We start from the raw sequence: 21,117 nt of genomic DNA on the forward strand, positions 1-21,117 counted from the left end.
CACCGGTTTCGGCCGCCGCTTGGAGCAGCATCTGTTGGTGATGGTGTTGCCTGGTCGAGGACCTGTGGTGGTGCACACTATTCAGGACAATGTTACTCGATGTCCTGCTGAGCGCCTTCCTTTGCCTGACCGCCTCCTTGTAAATCTTATAGTACATCACTATCATCACCAGGCCAGGGATCCAGAACGAGACACACGAGCTGATCACAGCGTACGGCCTATTCACCACGAACGAGCATATCTGTAATGATCAAATTCATTCCATTAAAACATTCAATATTACAATTGTTGGATATTAGAAAAAGGGGAATTGTACGCAGTTAGTTAACACGTTGATCGCCATGGTGGCCACCAATGACGAGAGGTACTAAAATGTTTGAAGACAATTATACGAAGGATACTGATGTCGAATCAAAATATTCAATAACACGGGTAACTAAATAATAGTGTAATACGAGAACTATGATATCAAATTATTAATAACCAATTCCAGTACCATTTTCCTTCATTGCGAAAGATCAAGTAATATTATATAAAATACTCAGAATTCTCGTGGCAGTCAACGTGTTAAGAAAGTTTTAGGCATGGACACACACGACGAGTCTTCACCAGAAATTGCTCCAGCTACATAGGTTCTCTTGACTTGTGGAGCTGAACACGCAGTGTGACAAGCGTTTACATTACCAACAATAATATTATAGAACTGTTAAATATAAATATTAAAATAATTTAATATTTAATATTGAATACTTAATATATAATCGTTTAACATGACGACTTAACTGACTTGATTTATTTAATAGTAATGAATTATAATATTAATAATAAAAAGAATATTAAAATAACAAAAGTGTGGAATAATTAATACGACGAAGATCTCAGATGGAAGTTAACAGACATAAATGTCACTCGATTCATTTTAGTTTAAATTAATTGTTATTGCTTGTAAGTAATTATTATTTTTCTAATAAATTATTAATGATAAAATAATTCTAGCGAATGGAGTTGTAAAAGAAATCATGTGGTAAGGAGTTAATTTATTCAGTACAGTTCTTCGTTAGCCTATTACAACTTAACAAATATTAATGAGTACAAATTCATCATTTAATTATTCTTTTAAAAATACAATTATTTATATGCTTCTGTACATATTACTTTCTTTTAAATTCCCGTTCCACCACTTTGTTTTAATTACTTGCTAAAGCAATACTTATAATGTTTTTTGTATTCGGCAAGCATCAAATACACGTCCTTGGTGATATTTGATCCGAAGTTCACCTTAACAGATTAGTAACGCTGCTCTAAGTAGCTTAAATCAACTTTCGAAATTCTTGATTGTGCACAGTAGAGTTACGTTTACCAGGCATTGTTATACTTTGTACAATCATTACGTAACTCGAAGTTCAGTGGGAGGAAACAGATTGCCCTAAGCAGCTTGCGGGAATCGGCAAACAGAATTTCTGGTATTTAATTTTCTTGGAATACTCCGTCTCTGAATCTTTCAAACATTTAACTTTATATCGCAGCAACCCGAGAATAACATTTAAATACACTAGAATGATTACTTAACTAAATCACGGATAACTCTCTACTAAAACAATTCCAATTCCTGCGAAACATAAAAATTCAAAATCTGATATCGAATTGAAAAAGAAACTATATCGGAGAAATGTAACGAAAACCTGTTTGTCAACGATGATCTCCTTGAAGCAAAAAACGCTGAAAATTAACTTGAGAAAACTGAATTCTTCAAACAATCTAGTCACAATTTTCCGCATAGGTTAAGTGGAATTTTTAATCCAATTTCGTCCGGCAGTAGTAGTTAAGTTTTGTCGTGCAAGTTTTATGAAACCTCCGAGATAATGAGATGAAGCCCTTTCTAGGCTTACGTAAACTTCATTTTCAAGCAATGCATCATGCCATTCGCAATTTGCATTAAACTGCCTTCAGTTTCGTCCGTTAATGAAGAAATACTACTAACCGTGCGGAACGCGTACACAAATTACAAAGTACAGACACTTTCATTATATTTAGCGAAACTAATCACGAACAAATGATCGATAAATACACGTACATAAATTTCCAAAATAGAGGCAAGAGTATATAATTAATAAATAAATGCGCGTAAGTTTCCACGATAGAAACAAGGATATACGATCAATAAATCAATTACAGAAATCTCCGCAATAAAGACAAGGATATATAATTTGAATTTTAATAGAAGAATAATTATTTTTGCCAGAAATTGAAATTCAGGGGAGAAGACGAACAATAGAAATGATCGCATTAAAGTTTGAAGGAAGTCGGGAGTCGAAACTCGAGTTTAATTTTGTATCATCGGCAAATGGAGCATCGACTTGGAACTGTCACGCCAGTTTATTTTTATTACAACCGGCTGGAGATACGTTTTAAATTGGATTTGTCCAGCCGCCGGAGTTACGAAATGGCCGCGGAGACTTGACGTTTCTATCCTGCACAGATACACGCGGTAATCGTGTTCCATTAGGTTAATGAATGATTCTACTTACGTAATGCAACTTTCCGTCGCTATCGAGCAACACCTTACCCCCGTTCTCACTTTAATTCTAATACATTTGTTTAGATCAAATTCCGCCCGGCAATCTCGGTGGACGAGAAGCGAACGTAATGGATTGCCGTGACAAAATAAAATCGAAATCGCATTTCTCTTGAATAATGCTCTCTCGGCAATGCATGCAAGGCAATTTTTTTCGAAACAGAAGAGGGTGAAGTGTAAATTATGGAAAATTTTGAGAATTTATTGTTGGAAGTAATTATTATTGGAAATTATAAATACAGAATTTAATTAAATGTTCATGACATAGTGTAAGTTATTGACTCTTATTCACAAGGATTTGGAAATTTCAGAAACATAAATTATTCTCAAATTTCCAGAATATAAAGTTACTGTTTTCACTTTAGTGGAAGGTATTTAGATGAAGATATTTAGATTAACGTTTATACTTTATGAAGTCTCAAGAAAGGAATTCTGATAATTTCTCTGTGAAATTGTTTATTATAGTTTAATTACATTTTTCAATTATATTTAGTAATATTTTGAAAAGAAAATACTATATATAGATTCAAAGTTATTAAAGTTATGAAACTTCATCAAATTTTGTATATCAGTGAAGCACGGTGCTGGCCGTTTAATGATTTTGAATGAATTCGCTGCACCAGGGAAATTTATCATTTATTAAGGATATTACGAGTTGCTTTGAATATTTCTATATATTGTGAGATAATTTACAATGGATAATCCACTAGACGAAGATCCTACGTTCACAGTTTGAATAGTTAACATTGATTATTATGTAACATGACATGCCAATTTTGTATATTACGCTAATTGCGAAATTAGATTTCGATTGAACATATTTGGCATTCATTAACTGAAATGAAAGGGCTGAATATTATTCGAAGAGAAATTATTGATAATTGTGTCTCAGTTGAACTTGATAAAACTAAAAATACTCTAGTCGTTATTATCATCATTTGACAATGAAAATTATTACTACATTACAAAATATTCATAATCTATAAATCTATCAATAACATTTGCAAGTAGTCATTAATGTCAATGGAGAGGGTGTAAAATATAAAATTTCCATTTATATAATTCCACGTAATTAAAACAATACCTTCTATTTTTTATTTCACAACTTTCAACAAAGTGTCATTTCCTCTATAACATTAGAACTGCCATACAGATCAAAGTGACCAATTCGAACATTCTTATTTCACAACTATCGAAATCATGAAGGTAATTTTACTAAAAAGCATAAATCAAATTTATGTATTTCTACAGGTACACAAATAAGAGACACTTTAAATTTCAATGAACAAACTCTTGCAGTTTTTACAAGAAATGCTAAACAAACGATAATTGAATAATGAATCAGTCTTCATTTAACTAAGCTAATAACTAAACACAACGTCTGTTCGGTACAACTGATGAGGACGCAATAATCAATTATATTAACTTGTATCATATTATCATCGAGACTCAGATCCTCTTTTCAATGGATTATAATTTCATCCAGTCGAATCCATAGAAGCCTGTCATTGTCAATTCTATTTTATACCGCTAACAATTACTAAAATTCAATTTATACGCTACACAACATCGATAAAACTTTGCGTCATTTCTAATTTCCGACGCCCGCGTAGACTCCGCCAAACCATACTCATTTTTAAACGAATAAAATCTCTCCTTATTATTTCCATGGCCGGAGGCAGCGGAAGTCGGAAGTCGATGGAAGTCGAGCAGTTGGCACGGGTAAACGCACGATTGGCTTCGATTACCATTCCCGTTGCGGGACGAAGGAAAAAGTGAGCTCAGGTTCCCCGCGGGCCGAGGCAATTGCGATCGTATGAATATGGAACAATTGACGTTTCGGGATAGAAATTCAATTCTCCCCGTACTAAATTACCATTACTTCTACATGGTAACGTCGCCGGGGTTACCATGATGTATCGGGGCCGCCTATGCATAACCAAATTAGCCAATCGGGGAAACAATAGTGCAAATTACGTGGCCTGCGTGAAGGACATGATTGGTCGATTTGACCGTGTACGCGCGAGCGCGAGCGCGTATGCAAATCGCCGAAGACCCTTGCGTAAATCCTCTTATCCCTGAGGAATTATCGTTAGCATTCACAATTCCCCGTGCCTGGCGCTGGGAACGATTATTAACCGAACGGGTAACGTGGTTGTCGATAAATCTCCCGAAAATCGTGTCACAACTTGGTTGCTTCCTCAAAGTACTGTCTGTATACTTCGCATCGTTTAGACTGTGATAATTGAACTGCAGATCTTTATGGAGATTCAACCCCTTGCACCGGTGCCATGCTAGAGATGGCAATATAAATTTGTTATACTTTATTTGTGGTACTGTAGAGAGTACCATATTTTAAAGGATTTTAGAAATTAAATGTTATTGTGATAATAATAAATTAAAGAAATATGAAACGTTGAATTCTGCCGTTGTAAATTGCTTTAATTCGTTCCCCACTTAAAAGAGTTTATAACAAAAATTATAAAAAGCTTTATATTGGATATTCTGTATACTTTTACATGTTTTGTATATTTTATGCAGTTGTTGCACTTTCAAGTTTCCCATAAATTCATAAAATTACGGAGTCTAGTAATAAATGCAGCAGTCTGAATTAATAGCGAGAGAGACAATAAAAGGGTCTTTGAAAGATAAAAGAATGGCCTTTATGATACTAAGTTGAAATAACATTGGTTTCTATTCTCAAAAAGTAATTTAATGTGAATTATATTTTTACGAGAGTAATGAAAGCTGTTAGATCGTAATATTAGAGAATTCATTAATAAATGAAAGTATCTCGATAATGAATTTGTGTTTAATTGTCAGAGAGGACCGAGAAAAGCGTTCCGAACGTTCCACAGTCTCCACTGAAGACTGATCAAAGATTTTCACAATAATTTTTCATTATACTTATTGGACTTCCCATTACACTGTATTAAAAAAAGGCAGAACAAGCTACGATCTAATGAAAAAGTCACAGAATCGCATCAAAGACTCTTTAGAACTCTGTTACTGCCAAACAGCACTTTAAGAACAGACTACATCGCTAGACAGTAACTCTCCCAAATATTCATTTCTACGATCCAATTCAAAAGAACCAAATTCAAACTAAAATATCAAATTTCAACAAAAATCCTACTGGATTTCAAACATAGAAACTCCGATAGAAACTCTGTCAAATCCCAAATATTGAAATATCATAGTTTCAAACAGAAACTCCATCAACTTCCAAATACCAAAATTTCTGTGGATACTTTCAAATTCCAAATGCCAAAATTCAAATAGAAATTCGAGTTCCAAACATCGAAACACAAAGGAAAACTCCCGCAATTTCCAAACGCCAGACTCGCTAAAATAACCAAAACGGAAAATCACATGAAATTCCTCTGAACCCCACCGCAGCCAACTACAGTCTAAATTCCAGTATCCCCATAACCCCTAGAAACAACACAAGAAACCTACCTCAGGATTTTTCACCATGTAGTCCAGTTGCTCCTGCGTGGTGTACCACCCCATGAAAATCGGTATGAAGCTGATCAGTGCTGGCAGTACCCACGCGCTTCCCAGCATGCAGCCCACAGTACCTTGCCTCATGATGACAGTGTACTCCAGCGGGCTCACGATAGCGTAATACCTGTCCACGCTGATGCAGCACAAATGTAGTATCGAGGCTGTTGAAAAGTACACGTCTAGCGAGTTCCACACGTCGCACATGAACCTGCCGAACAGCCACTTGCCGCCGGACAGCTCGGCGGACGCGTTGAACGTCATCGCGCACATAGCAACTAGCAGATCAGCTGCCGCTAAGCTCACCACGTAACAGTTCGTCACTACGCGTAGCCTCCTGTGCCTACGCACGCTGGCAATCACTAGCGCGTTGCCGAGCACCGCGGTCGTGATTATGCTGCCCATGATTATGCCCTTGATCACCACCACAAACACGTTCACGTTCTCCGGAAGATTCTCGACAGTGGGATTCTCCACTGGGACCGAGGTCACGTTGTTGGCAGCTGTGCTGGACGGCGTGCTGGCGTTGCTGGAGGACGTCGGGCTAGGGTCCACGCGATTGGGCAGGCTCGTGGTCACCGCCGCCATTACGTTCAACATGGTGGACTAAGTCCTAGCGATCCACGAGTGGCTCAGTCCGTCATGGCTGCTGGGTGTCCTTAGCTACCATCACTACTGCTTCTTTGGCCACTGATTGTAGGTTGTTTAGAGTCGGCGTAGAAAGAGACTGTTGAGGCAGCCTCAGACACTTGATTTTTGGGATAATTCTTTAGTTTCTTGATAACTTTGGTAGTTCTGTAGAGACTCTCCTTTTTCTTTATTTAGGTTTGTTGAAGGAGTATTTAATATTGAGGACTAATTTAGTGGATTTTCAGGATTACTCTGGGTACTCTTTGAGAGAGAGATAGTCTTCTTGGGTCCTCAGGTGGGACCTTCTTTGATGGCTAGATGTTCTGCGATTGGCAACATGGTTGAAGATGGTGATTGTTGGCTCAGTGATGTTGGCGACACCCGAAGATCGAGCATCCATCGTTGATGGCAGAAGACTGAAGTTGTTGAATGTTTATTTTTCGTTTATAGTAGATTGTTATCACTGGAACATGCTGGCAGAGTCAAATGTTCGTAGCAGATCGTTGTAATACGTTTCATTGTACAAAATGAAGACTCTGGTCTCTGCAGAACGGAGTATTTTATACCCGGCGTGGTTGTTTATCGGTTTAAATGAAAGCTATTGGAGGTATTAGCCTAATCCCACTTGCTTCTCATTCAACGCAGCCCCTGTAATTCAGAGATACAGGCAATCGATAGATTAGTGTGATGGCTAGTTCTTGCATTTGTTCGCGGTGATCCGGATAATACTATTTGTCCGGTAATTTGATCGAGTTTACACGAACGAAATCAATTCACCGCGAGTCGCGCATCGGTTCGTTCGACGCTCTGCGAGCGATGCTATCTATGCAAAGGATATGAATATGGGGTTTGAGATACATAATCAACTCAATCTTAAAACCAGAGACGAGGCAAATACTATTGATAACAATATTGATATAATTATTAATTTCATTACTAATTTAATGTAATTTTAATAATTATGACGTTCACATCTTTTCTGCCAATCATAACTCAACGTTCCCATTAATTTATTTAACAGTTCACAAAACGTAATAGAATGTAATCATGATTACAAAAATACAAAGAATTATCATTTTCAAAACAAATGAAGTGTCTTGTAATTATGTTATTAATATAAGGTTGAGTTATGTTATCAAAATATTATTTTATTAAGTAACCCAATTACTTTATAAAGTACGAATTTCTCTTCTACTCATTTCTTTTACCAAAAATCCAACTCCTGGATCAATTGATTTCATCGTTAATCAGAATAACAGAAAGCCGCGTGTCACACGAGGAAAACCTTGAACTTGCCCAGGATCTACGGCCGAAATACCAGAAGAGGGTCGCAAAAGACCGGGCCGGAATACCTTGATCGCGCGAATTCCACGAAAATTTGTGCATAGACGACACTTTATCAAGGTCTGAAGAAGAAAGCCGTCCCCAACGAGCAACAATGCCTACCGGGAAATATTAATCGGCGAATTCCACGTGCATAGTAACGGGGATGGGAACGGTGTGATTAAAGCGACTACAGCCGTGCAACGGCAATTGCATCGGATTTGCAGGCTGGAAACACTTTCAGGAAACGGCAATATGTAAAGCTGAAGGCGAGGTAATCCTCCGCGTCGCGAGCCGGCTGACAGTCCCAACAGGGTAACACGGCGATCTCGAGCGTTCGCGGTAGACCAAAATTTAATATTTCAACATTAAAATCATCGGTAGCGCTGCAAGATAATTGCTTAACACCTTGAAATATTCCCTGATCATATTTATATCACTGCTACTGGAATAACAGACGATTCAGGGAATCGGGAACAGCGGAAAGCTTTTGGGAAAATCAAATATGACGTTCGATAAAGATGCGGATATTCTTAAATTTATTTCAGTTGGCTCGTTGGACGCCATTTTGGAGACACTGTTTGCGCGTACGAGAATAGGTTAGAATTATTATATGGGCCTGCTGAATCATTTCTTTGGAATATTGATCTTTATGCGAAATTATATTTCTTCATGCTATCCAAAGAAATAGACTCGAATACAAATGAATTTTCTCTTTTAGTATTTTATATTTCAAGCACTTATATTCACAATAATTTCGTTAATCTTGCAAACTGTTTGTTATCCTGAAACATTGAATATTAAACAGTTCTATAAATTAAGAAATAGGAAATTTACATATTTATGGACATCTCAAAAGATAAATAAATCTTTTAGGAATATCTGATACCGGTTTTTGTGAGCCACAGAGTATAAACGATCGCTTCTCGTCGTACGACCGAACCGTGAGTCATTATGCACGTTTACATGCTTATAAGACAATTTAAATCAGCTGAATGCATTGTCAGTAAGGAACGCGGTTATTCCATCAAGAAGTATTATTCGACCAGACGTAAAATATCGATTGGTCTTTATTAAAATTTCATTCGATTATGCGTCGCGTGTTTTCATGTGCCGTGAATGCATTAATGGGCCCCATTGTAGATATCGATGTACCGAAGTTGTCATCTTCTTCGCAGAGTTATAATAACGAGTAGATAAGTTCCATTTAAATGTTCAAATATCTATATTTTTAATTGTCTTTAATGATATACTGAATCTTGCACAGAGGCCTATTTAAGACGTATTTTAGCCAATAAGCCTGAATGAAGAAATCTTCAACTTTTCTCTTAGCTAAGCATTGCTTTTTATTTTGTGTATTTTTTTGTTTGTTATTTACTAACTCTTTAACTGGGGTTATTTGCAATTCATAGGATACCACTCTTGCTTTTATAAGAAGGTTATAATTACAGTTGCTTTCATTCTTAATTTTTCATTTCTGAGCGGTTGTCTAAGTGTTAACAACTTTCCATATACAGTTAGCAACGAAAATATTTGAAACGCATGGTAACACATAAATTGTCATTAAACAAATTGTACACCGTATATTGCTATTTATACATGCAATAAAATTTTTAAACTATTTAACAATAGACAAATTAGAGAACATTATTGTCTAAGCATGCTCAAATACTTTCATTACTGACTATACAGGGTGTAACTAAATTATTGTGGGCCACCATCATTACTGACGAACCGGCAAATTTAGATGCTGATATCTTGATAACGACTTACACGAAAAATTTTATGTCTAGAGCTCGGAAACGTCTGAATGTCGGCTTTAAAAATACGGAATAGAAAATATGGCGTTCTATTTCATAACTGTGACGTGATCTTTACAGCACGTTTCAAGGTCACGTCACGGTCAAATATCTCCCGCCATGACACTTAATATTTCATACCCTGTTACATTTGTTTAACAGACTTGTTCGTATCACTGATACTTTTTCAGATAATTCGGAGTTCTTGATTCCGTCCCCATACATTTTTTTAAACTAAACCTATTTTTATCTCGGAAACTATTTAAGTTTTGGACTCATATTCACTGGGGCTACTTTACTCAGTTTAGTAAGTTGCACACGCCCTATCATCTGTGCGCAATAATTTATTTACACCCTGTATTTACTTTCGTAAATATATTTTTTCCTGTATTAGTAATATCTGTTACGTAATAGTTCTTTTAAAGAGAGTGAACCAACTCTCCCCAGTTGAACCTATAATACGCTTCCCCGGATTTTCGAAAGTAAGGGATAAACACGAGGAATTCGTGTATAATATATTTCGAGGGTGAGATGGACATGAAATAATTTCTACCCGCCAGAAATATAACGAGTTTATCCTTCGGGGACTTTCTGGAAATAGGATTTCAAAGAAACCAATTCGTTTCTCTTACACTACAAGAAAGACGGCCAGTATAACTTCGTAGCGAAGAAAGCGCGTTACAAAATGAATGAAAAATTCATACTCGCCCAGATAGAATTTTTAAAGAAACAGATCGAAACGTGTGACAGGCGTTGCGCGCCTTAAAAACGTAATGGAGGAACACCGTGGAAAGGAATATGAATAGAATCTGTAAAACATGTTTCAAAAATTCTGAAGAAGATCATTTCCAAGGAAGAAAGGATTAAAAATTTGTATATCATATTGTATCGTTCCAATGATACACGAGATATCATCCGAATAAAAGTCTTCCAATTTCAATTATTGGTAATATAACCACATTAGCATACAAAATGACTAAAAACATTCAATTAATCACTTAACAAATTTATTCTATTCTAAGAAAGATACCTCATAAGGTAATATTTAATAAATATTAACCATACTTCCGCACAACTCGACGAACCCATTTAATTAATCAAAAAACAGAAACATATTTCATAAGTCGAAATTTACTGAACTCCAAAATAAATAATTCCACTAAACGTTGCTATGTTTTCTCCGTCATTATCGCGACAGACGTAACTCACAGAAAAACCTGCGAAGAGAAGAATAAAAAATTTGCATCCGCATAAAAATTCCGTCGTCGCCATATGAGAAACAAACGCGCCGTTTAATGTCCGGACACAATCCCGTCGCTGCGACTATCGTTCCAAATTACATCGATGACAAATCGCTTCATTCCGAACCGCCCCCGACGCCTACGCTCCCCCGACCGCCGTTCGCTCGACGCGGCGCGCGGGGTCGAGGGAGAGGAGAGTGGAGAAAAAAAGAATTTTTTTCGCTCGCCGAACACGCCGTAGTTTCTACTTAAAAAGTGATTGCACGAAGATGAACCTATTTGCGAGGAAGATTACAAGAGGACAGCGGAATTACGCGGCGTGACGGTGAAATACTTTCTTCGTGGAAATACGAAGTGGCCGACGTCGTTGCATGTCACCGGATATAATGAAAGAGCCGGGCGAAATTCTGGGCTGCTCCGTGCTCTCAGACCTTTAATTGCGAACGCCGTCGCGGCCGAGAAACACCCGGCCACCGGCCATATTAAACCGGAAAAAGGGGTTAACCTCCCTTGCGCTGCAACGTCGAATCGCGGTGAATGATTCGGAATGGATTCGATGAGTACGAAGGTCATTCGTTTCGCAGTTAACTACCAGGTGGACTAAAATCACCTATTCCTTGATTTCCTCCATTGCAATTGCTAAAAAGATACGGATACCTCTTTGAGAAATAATTAACACGTTCTGTGCCACAGGAATTTCAGTTTTTGAAATAGAATTAAGTTATATTCTAATTTCTGGTAATTTTTACATATTTTGATATTATTTCTTTATGTTTCATATGTGGCATATGTGGTACACGTGGCACTGAACGTGTTAACCTATTAACTGTGGAATTCAGTTCGAAAAATCTCTCGTTTTGCACGCCACAAAATCAAAATTGAAATGTGTATATACTTGTCAAACGCAGGACGAACGTAACGTTAAGTGCTGGGAATCTAGTACTCGTGACGTCATAAACAGTTTGACGGCAGAAACAGTTTCTCTGAGAAATCCAATTGGGAGTCAAGAAACGGCTCTTCGCACGCTTTGTCACGCGACTTAATAAATATGCGTGAGCGCCTCAGCGAATCAGATACCAGAACCGAAAATCTGTGTGAGCAAGGCGTGTTTCGAAACGGACCACTCAAACGGGAGCGCCAGGTCGCCAGCAGTTGATGATACCTAGGGTATATTTTAGCGAAAAGGCGAAGCAAAGAGGAATTACATGTTTATCTGGACAAATAAAGAATTCCTCCTTGGAAGAATTCGTATCATTTCATGCTTTATAATGACGGGTATACTTGCTAAACACAGTTAACACGTTGACTGTCACGAAAAACTTCAGCGTTTTATGTATCATTTTTTCATTTATAACGAAGATAAAAAGAAATGATTATCAATTATTTGGTACTACAATTCTTCAGTTACATTATTATCTATATATTTACGCTGTTGAACAGTTTTCTTGGATGTCACTTATCTTGTGAAGTATAATTATTTTCAAGTTATCTGGAAGCTGCGATCATCAGTGACCACTGTGACAGTCAACAATTCAATTTGCGTATTGCTGAATCAAATACTTTAACCCTTTGCACTCGAGAGGTGCCCTCAGTCACCACTTGATTCGATGCAGTAAAACTATAAAATTTGATATTTAATATTGAACTGTGTATAATGTGTGAAATATTGGGATAAAAGAGCTTCGTCTCTCAATTTACTTGTGATCTTTCTTTGAATTCATTTAAAAAATATCGTCTTTGTGTAGTTAGAAAACGTTACGTATTTCCAGCGAAATTCTTCCGAGTGCAAAGGGTGAATAATTTTTCAGAGAAATTGAGAAACTTTTTGCAATTATTAAAAAGGTAACAGAAGGCATCAGGAATGGGCCATTTCGACCCGTCTGGTGCTATTAGTTTTAAACCTAAAACCGATGGGGCTAATGTGAGAGGCGTATAGTACGAACTCCTCAGCACGCACATAACCGATAAAATCACAAAAAATCCACGACCGAAGTCACCAGACGAACGTTTAATACATCAAACCATATCCGAGTACGCCGAGGAGCGAGCAAATCGTTTTCCTTAATCCTCGAAATCGGCAAAAATGCTCAAGCGGTCGGAAACTTTCCTCCGCCCATAGTAAATCAGTGCGCTGTCCAACCAGTCAGCGGCGGAACAGTCCGCGCCGAAATTACCGGCCGTGAAACGCGAGCACGGCTCCCGCCACCCCTTTCCCCCGTACCGGCACGGTTCGAACTTTTAAACGTCGTCGTATAAATCCGACAGAATTCAATCTCACGGACGGTGGGATCGGCACGGAGAGATCGCGAGCAGGAGTTTCGGGGTCTGGGGCGAAAGCTGCTCGCCCACGCGGCCTACCCGGACAACAGAAAGGGAAGGAAAAAGGAATGTGTGTCAATCGATAGACGTTATTCGGCGGTATAAAACATGCGGAATGGATGTGGAACTATTTCACCCGGCGGCTACGATTTCCGCGTTACGATTTCCTTTCGCGGCCGACCCCGGACCGCTGAGAGGTCTCAATCCGACGACCCGGCCCGCGGGAAGCGAACTTTCCCTCCTCGCCCATGAACTGTTTAGAAACCCAAGTAAACTTTAGAGCGGCACCATTTTTCCGTTATTTCGGATTTTAGTGATGGCGAAAGTTTGATTGTTATTGTATTTCGGATTTTGCCGAAGTGGGGAATTTGAATCGCTCAATTATTTGAATAACTCATAAAGCCTAAGGCTTTTTCTTCATTATTTTATATTTTCCTGGCGAATCGAGTAACTCTGTTGTTTGATCATTTCATATTTTAGTGGAGAATTGAGTAAATTCATTTTTTCATCACCTCAAATTTTAGTTTTGGAGTGGTTCGTTCTGATTGTCCAGTTATTTCAAGTGTTAAGTACAACTTGGATAATTCTAATCGCTTAATTACTTCAAATTTTAGTTCCACGTGATTAATTCTATGTTTTTGAATTCTTGCGAATTTTGTATAGTAGCAAACGCGACTGCGATCACCAGTGTTTATTAGGAATCGTTGCATTGGCAATATTTCGTTAAATGCGACGCATCGTTTTTCAGAAACTTCTGAAACGCTTAACGAGCACTTAATAAATCTTAACGTCATTTCGTATGTTACCATACGTAAAATTGTATTATAACGTATTATAATGTGTACAAAATTGGTGTCATCGCATATATATAGAATGTTAACGAACGTGTTAATTAATGTTTTCATCTAACATAAAACCATAGAATTTTATCGATTCCCTATTAAATGCTTCTATTTCACGGATTTAATCACTTTAGCGAAATGAATGGCTCGTAAAATATATATTTCCACCGGTGGAAGGGGAAGGCAATTTCGGACGAGCCGGGACCGGCGATATGGCAGCCGATGACCCGATTGGCCCGTGCACCCCGCGGGATTTTTCGGAAACTGAATTTTCTCCAGGATAGAATTGTCCTCTCGTTTCCGTTATTGCACTCGCTCGGCTTGATGGCGTTCTAAGCTAATTCTTTCCGGAACGAGGCTTTGACTTCCACCCTCTAACCCTTCGAACCGCTCTATTGGACGGAAAATTGAGTGAAAATGACTAGACTGTCGGATCGAGGCGGCGCGCACCGTTCGCGAGCGACGGGAGATCGAGCAATACCTCTGCGATCGAAATTGAATCTTACTTTGCGCTCACGAAATTTCGTTCGAATAACTGCTGAAAGATGAAAACAACAGACGAGGTTTTACAAATAATTTCACCGAATTACTATCTCTTTTTACACTGAATGAGTTTAATACTAATATTTCCTTCAAACAGAAAATTAAACTAGATTCCGTCTTCCGATTCCACTTTATTTAATACTTCTATTGCTACTAAATAAAGACATATTGTAACGAAATACATTTAATATACTTTGTAAAACATTTAGAAAATAAATTTGATTAATCAAAATATTAATTTACCTTTTATAATGCTGAATATCATGTATTATATATAACACTATCAGTGACAAAATAAAATAGTTAATAAACATCCGAGAGGATAACATAACCTCAAATATTAAGACCTAACCTCAAAGACTAACTACATATAAAAAAGGGGACAAATGGAGTCGCATACGGGAAGTAGGCGTACACAACAGAATAAAACGATGTTGAGACTCCAGTGCGCCCTTTCCCGTACGAAGGATTCGCCGCACATGAAACGGCGCAATTTATTCCGGAACCATTTTTTCCCATCCCCGCCTTTTAGGAAGAAGCGAGTTGCGCCACGTTCGGACGAAACTGACAGGATGTTAATTAACGTCGACCTAGCCAGATTCAATTCCAATTTCATAGCATCCAAACCGAAGGCAATTTACTTGGCCGCGGAACGAAAATGAACGCACCCACAGTTTCGTTTAATTAGTTCGAGATAAGCACGATAAATTACAATCCCCGATGTCTTCCGCGGCCGAAAAGCGCGAAACAATATCGCCGAAGCTAAGAATCATCCGCAAAGAAAATTATCGCAGCGAAAACGAGCGCGTTTCTTCCGTCTTAGTTTTTCTTCTTACTTTTTGTTTTTTTTTTGTTAATTTTCTTTTATCCTCTTATATTCGGGATTGTCGAACGCGTAGTTAGCGTGACTTCCGAGTCAACGCGAATACATTTCCATGCATGAATATAATAAAAGCTCGAAGAAACGACGGCCTCACGATTAATAATCGCTCTTTTAGAATATGATTTTCTTTTTATGCAATTTTGCTACCAAAGCACTCGATTTCAACGAAAATCGGAGACGTTCCGGCGTCGAAAGCAATGAACGTATGTTCTAAATATTGGGAATTTTGATTATTGGAGGATCAAGAATTTTGATTTATTGGTGTACCGATACCTTAAATTATTTTTATATTGGTATTTTAAACTATTGTAACGTTTGCGCCTTAAATTATTGTTGTATCGATTCCTTAGATTATTTTTATATTGATACTTTAAATTATTCTCATATTGGCGCCATGTAAATTAAATCAGAAGGAAATTACCATTCAATTAATGGCAAGAAATTTAAAGAGTTCTAATATTATGTGTAGAATCGAATGGTATTGAATTTGTTTATTTTTATTTTAGAAATAATAGATATAATTGAAAAGGATGATTCTATTTTTAGTCATATGCATGCGATTTCTCTGTGAAAGTTGAGTATCAAACTTTTAATAATATTCTCTTAATTTATTAGAAAATTTGTCCTACTTTATCGTAAATATAACATGAAACACTCTTATAGTAAATGTTGTCACAATGAAAATGAACATTCTTCAAAAAGAAACAAAAATTTGAACCCTCTTACTTTCGAGTTTCATTTAAACTGCAGATCCTTTGAACAGATTTAACTTTTTCAGTGTTGAAAATGCAATTACTTTTATCTTTAATAACTTCGTAACTTTTTCAACTTATACTACGCTTTTATATTATAGTTATATTACTTTTGATGTTTCACTGAAAATGTTTACAGGAGACAACTAATTTCACCGAGGGTACACGTCAATGTCCTTTAATTTTTCAAGTTAAATATAGACGAAACAACAGTTCCATAATATTTTAAGATCGCTGCATTAAAAGAATGCATGTATACTTTAATTCTGAGATAAAAAGAACTGTCGTCTGGTCTGAATTTTTACGAATCTTAATCCACTCGTCCTGATCCGCTCGTGGTTTTATTTATTTAATTAGGTTCAACCGCTTTATGTAAATACTCCGAGGAAAAGCCACGCAAAGGCAGCGAGTAAAAAGCTAACCTCATAGCCCACTAACGCAGAAGAGCACACAATGGCTGCATATTAAATTCTCTGCTGGCGCAAGCAAAGGGAAAGTCGCCGAACAGATTTTTAAAATTATCTGGGTCATCAATGAATAACATTTTACAAATAATTACAATAAAGTTTCATAAAATTCACAATAACATTGATTTATTTCAAAACGATTGCATAATCTCAATAATTTCAGTAAATATTCTTGTAACACAAAAAAATGATAAGATCCATATGCTAAAAATCATATCATCATTTTTCAGTAACATAAAAATGTCTTTAATTGAGTGTCACAATAATTACTCTGTCGAAATAATTATAATTACTATCGACTGACACTAACTAACTTTTCATAAGTTTTAACGTTAGAATAATAAACAATAACTGTATATGGCAATGTTTTCATATTTTTATATATTCTCTTCAATTAAATTTAATATTACCAAACTTCAGTTGGTCCATATTAGCTTGCAAGAAGGAAAGAATCCTTCGTTCTATGAATAATACAAAAGTCAATAATAAATTTGTATGTTACCTTAATTAGACGTTCTTCCGTAGTCAAAAATGATTAAAATATATTTCTGAAATAAATAATGTCTAATTTTTTCGGGTTTTCTCAAACAAGTTCATCTCTATTCGACAAAAACGACACGTGTTCCAGGAAAAAGGATTTGCGGTAACTGTCACGCGTAAGTTTACCATCCAACGCTAATTACCACGAGCAATTAGCACACTTGCCTTCCCGGTGCTACGTAACGCCTGCCGGCTACGAAATGAACCGGAACAATTAACAATTGGACCAATGACGTTCCTTCACCGCTTCCACGTTTACTTCATTGTGCCATTTTGGAACGATAGAAATTTGACCGCCAATGGAATAATATCGATACCATTGTGCTTTTACTACGTCGTAACCCTACAACGAACTGTTCACAGAACTCCGTGATATTATTTTGCCACATTAAAGCTCATAATCAAATGTATTTCTTGATAATTGGGGTACAGCCATTTTGTAAAGGAATAGTGACATTGTATAGCTTCATATTGTCGAACAACAATAAAATATTATAATATTTGTAATATTTGAAGAGTTACAAAATTTAAATCTTAATAAAATATATATTCTATAAATTATGTGTAAGAATAATTGTAAATTGTTATGAATTTATATCATGAATACACAGGATGATGAATTGAACCGTAATAATAATTTTTTTGAAGAGGAATCGATTAATCAGTTTTAGACAAATCTTAAATTTAGTATGACACAATGAATGTTGTCAATTATTTAATTCAATTAAATCAGAATAAATATAAATTGGCTAGTCGAATCTTATTATGATTTTCATATTTTATATATATTTGGTACATAATTGAAAAGTATTTGATACTTGTTTATTTAGTTCTGTTTTCTGGAGTGTATTAAGAACGTTTTATTGTCATAATTTATCGATCGATAAACCACCTGAATCAACGAAGAACCGTTTCGTTGCAAATAGTTCGAGGCAATTATAGTATATAGTCATCGTATCAGATTTTCTACGCTCTTTTATAGTCATCTGAATCTTTCACTCGGCATCAAAGGAGAACCGTAATAGCGACGGAATGGCTCATTTATTTTGCATCGTTCACGGAACGTAAATACCAAGAAAAATCGAGGAGCAGTGACACTTGACCCCGAATCCTACCTCGACTATATACTATTGCCAATGAAACGTTTTCAAGGGACAAACACGGTAAGCGTGACGATAAATCTTCCTCAATTTTCAAAAAAATTAACGTAACTGTTTTATTCTCTTTTATTACAACGAAATGTATATTTAAAATTTATTTATAATCAAATGAAACCCTTAATAAGCAGGTCTGTTTTCGGTCTAATTATAAGCGTAATGAAATGTAAATTGGAATGTTAATATCTATTATATATTTATATATACATTAATTCGTTTCTTAAAATTTCACAATTTTAGTTCTCTCCATTTTTCCTTTTAACAATCACGATTTTATTAATTAAAGTATAATTCGAACGTAATATACTTAGTTTTTACAGTGTCAAGTATGAAACATTTTTAACATGTCACATTGTATTAGAAAAGATAAGATGAAATAATATTTGGAGAAGATTTGTGATGCATTATTCGTGTATTATTTTAAAAAACAGATTAATGGAATGAACGTACAGTAAATAGCACACGTAAGATGGAGAATGTTTGCAAAGAGTCGTCGATTTGCGAATGCTAAATATTTTGTATATTTTCCGGGCCACGAAGAACAAACATCTGGTTACGGGCACCTATACTTCATACACCGCCAACAAGAAGCATCCAAAAAATGGGCGTCCCATATTTTACGAGCATTGAGATACAAGAATTCTGAAGATACATGCGTTCCCTAAGCCACACAGATGAAAACTCTGAAAAATGGTAAGTTCGCAGTTTGATTCGAGTAGGAGGTACTAACACGAAGACAATTCAAAGTTCTTCACTTAAAATACTAAATCACAGCAGGTAAACGAAGTTGCCAGATATGTCATATTTCATAATAGTATACTGATTTCTTATTTTTCCTTATACATTTCTTTATCGAATCAGAAAAGCAATCATTATTAACAAGAACAAATTTCAATGATTTCGTGTGATTTATATATGATTTTCTATATTGTCTTTAAGGAATTTCGAATTCCTCAAATGAATTTTATATCTAATTTATTCGATAATGATTTATATAAATCAGGCTACAATTGGTTGAAGCGAAACTGTCGAGCAAATAATTATAATTAATGATTGGTTCACAATTTCTTCAAAAAACTATGAAAGTCCATGCTTAGATATTGTACATACAAATAAATTCATTTATTTAATCATTTTCAATATAAATTCTTCCATAATCTTGGTAATTAAAAGAAAAAAGAATTGGAAATATGTTATTTCGGTTAATATGGTAATTCCAATGTTGAAAAAATCAAATTTACGAAAGGAAAATCTTTCTATCAAAGTATAGTTTCACATTTCATATAAAAAGAATAAACTCTTATATTGTCGTAAACAAGCAATTGTAACTTAACTTGTCCGTGAATTTCAATACTCTCAGGATTCACAGCAATAATCTCCGATCCACCAGTGTCTCCGAAGAAGCAAAATCCGAACCACCCGCATTTCGCGCGCATCAAAGAGCGACGAGTCTAGGAAGGAACCTAATGCAGACAGGAAGCACTGAAGTGCCCTCATGTTTCCTTAAGTACATAACCAGCACTCCTTCAAGTTTTACTCAAAGCGCAACAAAGAAAGAATCCCTATTACCGTACACCAGTACACTTCCTAAATCTTCCAAATACAACAAAGCACACAGAAACCGAAGCAACCCTGTAATTACAAAATCTTTCATCACCTCGCCAGCAGTAGACACTTCCTATACATTCACTTTCAAACTATCTCCAACATTAAACAACAAAAGGAACAACGATAAAAACATAAATATAAAAACTCTACCAAAAACCTTCCACAAGAATACTCAAAACTCCCACAAAGATTAAACCAGCCCCCACATTCCAATCCAACCACTTCTACTCCAACAAATCCACTCAAACCAACGAGAACCGAATAAAAAAGCCCGAAACCCCTTCATAAACTAAATAATAAAAGAAACAATCTTAAAACAACAGGCACACAAACATTCCCAAAAACTCCAGAATATTCAAAATTCTCATAACATTCAACCTATATTTCAATCTTCAAAACATCCTCCAACAACTCTGCAACACAACCGCTCGACAGAGCAACACCCCAAAGATTCCAACTCTCACCCCGGAACTCTCTGTCCTCCAGGAACTGACCTTGGCGCCGGATCGCGCGTTCACCCCCGAAAAATCCCAAGTAAACCCCGGGGACCAAGCACCCCTGAAGGTAACCGGTATCCTTGTACCCCAAACACGAAGTGCACACTGTAACTCGTTCAGAATTCTCAAGGTCGTCACTGAAAACCTCGTAACCCGCGATCATCGAGTCGACGGTAGTGTGTTAGCGGCACGGAGCCGCTTGGGGCCGAAAACAGGGCACGTTTTCATTCATCGTCGTGTAGGGTCGCGTTCGCGGATGCCAGCCGCGAGGCCGGCCGCTCGTATCAGCGGTTCGGGGCGCACTGTCCGCTTCCGGGAGGACGGGGACCGGTTCGGCGAGTGGCCACGCAAGGCGCCACCGATGTCGAAAACAACCCCCGCCGCGGCGCGGCAGGTGCGTTGCACCAAGCGAAACGCGAGTGGGGGCTGGTTTAGGC

At 36.8% G+C, this 21,117-nt stretch overlaps 1 protein-coding gene across 3 annotated transcripts in view; it reads right to left on the reverse strand.

Annotated features, from left to right (window-relative positions):
* The window catches only part of LOC116427659 (octopamine receptor beta-1R), a 181,527-nt gene extending 160,555 nt beyond the window's left edge, over window positions 1-20,972 (reverse strand). For 2 of the 3 annotated variants that reach the window (XM_076372122.1, XM_031978253.2), the window contains exons 1-3: window positions 20,678-20,972; window positions 6,035-7,357; window positions 4-241 (exon numbers count right to left, since the gene is read on the reverse strand). In XM_076372122.1, the coding sequence (XP_076228237.1) occupies window positions 4-241; window positions 6,035-6,679 (883 nt within the window). In that variant the 5' untranslated portion in view covers window positions 6,680-7,357; window positions 20,678-20,972. Of the gene's footprint in view, window positions 1-3; window positions 242-6,034; window positions 7,358-20,647 lie in introns of all 3 variants that reach the window. The other variant, XM_031978255.2, reaches the window with a different exon arrangement.
* Between the last annotated feature and the right edge of the window lie 145 nt (window positions 20,973-21,117).

This window comes from Nomia melanderi, chromosome 1 (assembly GCF_051020985.1).
Source record: "Nomia melanderi isolate GNS246 chromosome 1, iyNomMela1, whole genome shotgun sequence".
Lineage (NCBI taxonomy): Eukaryota > Metazoa > Arthropoda > Insecta > Hymenoptera > Halictidae > Nomia > Nomia melanderi.